The sequence below is a fragment of the Colius striatus genome, chromosome 2, assembly GCF_028858725.1.
Source record: "Colius striatus isolate bColStr4 chromosome 2, bColStr4.1.hap1, whole genome shotgun sequence".
NCBI lineage: Eukaryota > Metazoa > Chordata > Aves > Coliiformes > Coliidae > Colius > Colius striatus.
This window is the reverse complement of record NC_084760.1, coordinates 115,774,198-115,780,197: the sequence shown is the minus strand read 5'-3', so window position 1 is coordinate 115,780,197 and position 6,000 is coordinate 115,774,198. Positions and strand designations below refer to the sequence as shown.

The window sequence follows — 6,000 nt, the reverse complement described above, 5'->3', positions numbered from 1 at the left end:
TATTTGGGGAGGAAGGGATTCAATCAAATCCTACCAGAGATGCTGATACTTTTGTGTTTTGCCACTCTAATGTGAAACACGAGAATTTGATTAAGCAACAATGGCAATAAATGTATTTCCACAATCAGTAAACTCATGTTAAAAGCAAGGATGCATATTAGTCCTGCTTAGTAGACTCACATGTGATAAAAACCTGAGATTTTAACACTAAATTAACCAACTTTCTAGAACCCCATTTCTCATTAATTGCAATAACGTGCCATTTGTCTCATTACTGGCCAAACTGAGTTTAAAGGAACAGTTCACTTTGGTAAAGACTTGTATATGCATCTGTAGGATGAGGCGAAATATAGTGTTTCTAACTCTAGATAAACTTTCATTTTAATACTAAAATGCTTTCCATTTCCTTGCAGGGCTAATGTTGTGTCTATCATGCTGTATATAGAAGAAGAGATTCAAAAGGAAAGCAAAGAGTTGTTCTGTTCTGCTCAGTGAAGTACTACTTTTATTTCAGCCAGTATACTTTTAGCAAGATGAAGCACGTGGTTTTAAAGATGCCTCTTGTTAACTTTTCAAAACACTTCGTTGCTGTGCTCTGAATGGAGTAAAGTAGCTCTGCATTGAGTGGAACCAGGAAGAAAAAAAGAGTAATGTTCTTCCCTGGGAGGTATTTAAGAGGCAATACAGCTTTAAGTGTCTCCGCCTCTGAGTCCACCCACTTCTTGATAGCTGCAGCAGTCTTGTTGACTCATAGAAGCTGTGTTCATGCAGTAGCCAGCAATGAGCAGTATTTTTCAGAGATTTTAAGAGCACACCTACTGCTATGTATTTCACATTTTAGCTTGCTGGGACTGAAGGTGTATGGAAGAAACAGTTTTAAGTTTCGAAGATATTGCAAAAGACAGTTCCTCTGCTCATCCTGGAAAATCCTGACAGACCAGTTGGATACCTTTCAGGCCTTAACCAAGAACTTTATCTTCTCATCCCACTGTCTTTCTTACGGTAGAAAGACCCGAAACACCCTTAAGAACTGAGAACCTGACTAATTTAAACAGATGGCTAATCCTAGTGCTGTCTGCAATGGACATCTACATCACCATCACCAGAAACAGAATAACCTCTTAAAAAGTGGAATCCATAAGAAAAATGGAATTACTAAAGGAATGAAGGTAAGGTTTAATTGTTTACCCTAATTGCCTCAGTATTGAAAACAAATAAGTAGTTGCAACATTACTTATTAAACTGGTTTTATGGCGGTCTTAGTCTTCATTCAACAGGTCGTATGGATTAGGCTTCTGTGTTAAATTCTATGATTTTGGGACCTGGAGCTGCTTCTTTTCTATCATCCTAAGCTGCAGTGAGACTTGTGAATGCTCACACAACATCCTGTTGGTCCTGTGGACTAACTAGCCTCTAGCTCATGTCAAACATATGCACGCTGAAACATAGTAGTTTCCTTTTAAAGCTCAGCTGATGGTGGAGTTGACTTGAATGTATTAATCACTAGTGGAAAGCTGGTTTATCAACTTGAAGTGTGTGTGGATTGGTTTTTAAAGTATGATTTACTGCCGTATAACAACAACAACAAGGTAGGCAGGAGAAGCTGCCTTTTCTTGATGTTTACATTACTGCAAGTTTGGCTTAACTGATGCCTGCACTTTACTGACACCTGCTCTCCTGCCTAGATAGTTTACTTACTCTGTTGTCAAGCTGTTCTCTTTGAAACCAGTGCTTCTTGTTTATGTGACTGTTTTGTAAAATGTGTAGTATCCTAAAGAATGAAACACAAAACCAAAGGTGTGCTTTTGCCAAACCAGTGCAAGTCTTTCTGTCTGCGATACCTCTTTTGACTGGGAATGTGCCAGTGATCATTAGTAGAAGGTCTCGTAGTAACAAGGAAAAGGCTGACTGGTGAGAAAGGGGATGGAGAAGGTTGTTTTTGGAGCCCGAGTGCTCACCTGACTATCCCTTTTGAAAGCTTTAGATGATGACTGTGGCAAGGGCTCCACTGTTTTGCAGATAAACTGCTATCTTATATCTTTCTCTAAATGGGGCTCTCACGCACCTAGCGCTCTAATGAAGGCACACCCAGTGTCATGCTTGATGATTGTCTGGCTTTAGGTGTCTCCCTTGGTATGGATGTTTCCCAATCATTGGCTTGTGTAGGATGGGGAAAGCAAAGAAGCTTGTGCAATGGTTAAATTTTGCTTCCAGAAACCTGATTTAGCATCCTTTTATTTGTCACATTTGGTATGTCGGCTATTTGTCACAACAGTGTCTCAAATCTTTGCTTTGAGGGGCAAATTTCAAGGACTAAGCCTTGCCATTCGATTATTGTTAACCTGCTGCAAATGAGTGGCTTTGAAAGCAGTAGACTCCCAGGAAGGGATTAATTAGGATTTCATCCTTATTCGGAAAGACATGGCTAGAGAGTAGAATAATAGAGAGGAGCAAAAAGGAAATAAAGGTTGACCTGAAAGGAGTGGCAAAGAAACATAGCAAATGTTAGTAGATGTACCTGCTAGAATAGTGAAGTTTCACAACACTGTGTGGTTGGAGGAGAAGGGATTTTACCCAGCTGTGTGATGTGTGAAAGCAGCACTGAACCACTGGTAAACTCCATTCCCGGCGGAGGAAGTGACGAGGAAGTGAAGCCTTAGAAAGTTTGGGAGGCTTATCAAAGGCAGATTTGTAAGTCCAGGTCTATCACTATGTTTGAATTACATACCATTTCCCTTCTCTTCCTGCTTGAAACACGGATTGGGAAAGAAGGAAACAGTAAGAGAGGAGTCCTGCATGAACCAGGAATCTCATTCCCCGTAGGAATCTCCCCGTAGGAATCTCCCCGTTCCTGTCTGGTCTGTTTCCCCGCCCCAGCTGCCTCACCCTATTCGGTACTTAGGCTTTATCCCATTTTACAGGAACAGATACTGTTCTTTCCTACCTGATCTGTTTACATGCTTTACTGCTGTGGGTGTGCAATTTCACACAGTCTTCCAGTGTGTTTACATTTGCAACACCTTGCTGAGGTGTGCTTCCCACTTTGCAGCTGGGATCTGAGGAGCAGGGAATATGGCAGCTAGGTGCACAAGGAAGCCTGTGCAGGAACCAGAGCCAGGTTTGTCATGATTCCAGTTGTCCTGCTCCCTTGCTCCTCTTGCTCTTTCTTAACCTTGCCCCCTAACACTGCCACACATGTATATGTATTTTACTGCCTATTCAGTAAATTAATTCATCACTAAACTCCTTATATAGGAGGGGAAATATAGTGCTAGCATATTCAGGAGATGTGAATGATGATGCTGGTTCTAGCACTTGAGACTTATGGCAGTTTAGAAACTCTTGTGGAGGATGGAGACATTCTGGTTTGAGAGATGCAACTGGTGGTCCAGAGGCTGCAGCAAGGACATGGCACGGTCAAGGCTTCTAAGCCAGGAATATGTAGCAATAGTTGCACACAACTGACAGGAACATCAGGCTTGTAGAAATTTGCTCCCTAAACCCTTGGGTTTTTTTCCTTCTAGCAAGCTCACAGGAAGCACTGGCTTTGGAAAGACTGCTTTGGAAAACACTGGCTCAGGAACAATGTGTTTTGCATCATAACGATATAAAAACCTTTAGTGTGTTGGTGTGTGTATGACAGAAGCAATTTTGATACAACACCACCCCCCAGGTTTCTGAAGAAAGGATTTTGTTTAATGGGTCAGGGAAGGTAATCAGGGATGATCAAATGTAGGGGGGTAGGGGAGGCTCTCTTTGCTTCTTTTGCATTCATTGGAAGTTGGGCCACAGTAAGACCTAAGCTCTGGGAGGTGGGTCGTGGGTCTTGTCTTCCACTTCATCAGTGCTTGTAACACAGGCTAATGCTTTTTGTTCTTCCAGAACCTGTAGCCCAGATTTGCCTTTATCCAAAGCACAATTCAATAGCTAACCAATTTATTTATCTAACTGTAGTAGCCAGGAGAAGGTATTTTCCTAGTGATGGTTTCTTTTGCTGTTACAGTGCTGTTGATTTGGTGTCAGCTGTAGGGAACGTGGTTTTTTGAAAACAATAGATAATGTTTGTCCAGTGGAAACATTTCTTTTTTCCTACAATACACATGCAACAATTTTATTGCTTTGATAGAGCATTTCCTTGTATGCCTTAGAGAGCAGCCTCCAAAATAATATAAAACTATTTGCAAATTCTTTTTTTTTCTTGTTCTGCACTGAATGACAGTAGCTTGGAAGAAACTTGCAGTGAATAAGACTACAGCCTTTTCCAGGGCTTTCAAGGTCCTTTCTGAAAGCAAAAAAGAGCCTGGGATGAGGTCAAACCCAATAACATCTGTTCCACTGATTTGGTAGCCTGAAAATCTGATAGCCTCCAGCTTTTGGGGACTCTAAAATTTGGAAGCTGATTGTATTTACCTGCTGTTCTATGACATCTGAACCTCTTCCCTTCCATGCTTTGGGCTGCTCTTCTTTTCTGCCTTCCATTTCTGCACTACAGTGTCACTTACTCCCCAGTGAAGATCTTTAAGAAAGCATTGATTGTTTTTTTTAAGAGTCATGAAAGGAATATGTCATGTTTTCATAGGAAACATTTTCTTATATGTTGTAAACATCCCCTGTAATTTATTTGTGCTCTGTCCTCTCACATGTATAGATAGCACTAAATTCGTGTGCTTTTGCAGCAGTTAGTGTACCTGGGGAATTTTGGATGCAAAATCAATGTGTTAATGAGTCCTGTGGGGGGAAAAAGCCAATTACCCCAATTAGAATCATGTGATAAGGCCTTTATTAATAAGACAAAAGAGCAAAGAGTGATCACACTACAGCTTTTCCCAACGTGTGAGGCCTCAACTGTGCAAACATTATAATCTACCAGCAGAATATTTTTTGGTGTTGTTTCGGGTAAGAACAACCTGAAAAGGGACTCTTGGCCCCAGCCTGTTTTGCCTGCAGCACCTAAGCCTTTTAGACATGTTCCATTGTGCATGTGTTAGTGGCAAGTGCAATCCTCATAAACCCTCTGGGTTTCACAGCAGTTTCGTAATAGGAAGATACCGAGTTCTCCATCAGTTACTTCACCTGTTGCTTCAGCTGCACCACAGACATGACCTCCTCAATCTCAGTTCCTGGCTTCTGTTCTCCTTGGGTTCTAGCCCCAGAAATTCATTGCTTTGCACCAGCACTCTCAGCTAATAATCACAGCTGTCTGATCCACACCCTTGTGTCTGTCATCTACCCTGCTATGTGATGAGCTCAATGCTTTGGAAGCAGGAAATGTTGAAGACGTCTTTCTACAAACTGCGATGCGGCCAGTTGTAGACACATGTAACAGTTGACAACTCATATAGCAATGCTTTTAAATGCATTGATGAGACTTTACATGTAAGGCTAGAGATTTTTCTCATAGCATAATAAGTAAGTTTCCATTAGGGCTAGAGTCACTACCCTGTTAGCACCTGGAAACCTCTAAATCTAAGTGTGATCTAAAAATGGACAGAACTGATGCAGTACTATGGTGGGGCTTCTATGAGTAAAATACCTAGCAAGCAATTTGTTTGTGCTTAGTAGAGATAATCAATAAAAAAAAGCCATGAAGTGGCTAGTCCCATTGCGTGTCTGCTTATGTTCCTTCAGCATGAGAATGAATTACTTTTGCAAGCTGATGACTGCAATGGCAGAATGAGAAGATAATGTCTGCTTAGGGACTGTCTGGGTCTCTGTGCAAGCCAGCATAGGCAGGACATGGGAATGACCATGAAACCACGGATGAAATGCAAAGAGTAAAGTTAGTTTTGTCACCTTGCCAACCGGAGGATCCCCTAAGTGGCACCTGGGCAGAGGCACACAAGTGGCACCACAGAGCTCATTCTGTGCCAGACATTCACAAAACTTGCTATTTGTGCCTGTTTTTCAGGGGGTTCTGTAGGCATCATTTACCACTGTGCTTTGCTCTTTCACACAGCAGGGCAGGAATCTCAAGCATGTTCAATAGGGTGTCTCTAATTC

At 41.7% G+C, this 6,000-nt stretch overlaps 1 protein-coding gene across 1 annotated transcript in view; it reads left to right on the top strand.

Annotated features, from left to right (window-relative positions):
- Nucleotides 1–754: 754 nt before the first annotated feature.
- SPTLC3 (serine palmitoyltransferase long chain base subunit 3) overlaps nt 755–6,000 on the top strand; it is a 74,762-nt gene continuing 69,516 nt past the window's right edge. The window contains exon 1 of the mRNA XM_061990476.1: nt 755–1,169. Coding sequence (XP_061846460.1) covers nt 1,056–1,169 — 114 coding nt within the window. The 5' untranslated portion in view covers nt 755–1,055. The remainder of the gene's footprint in view (nt 1,170–6,000) is intronic.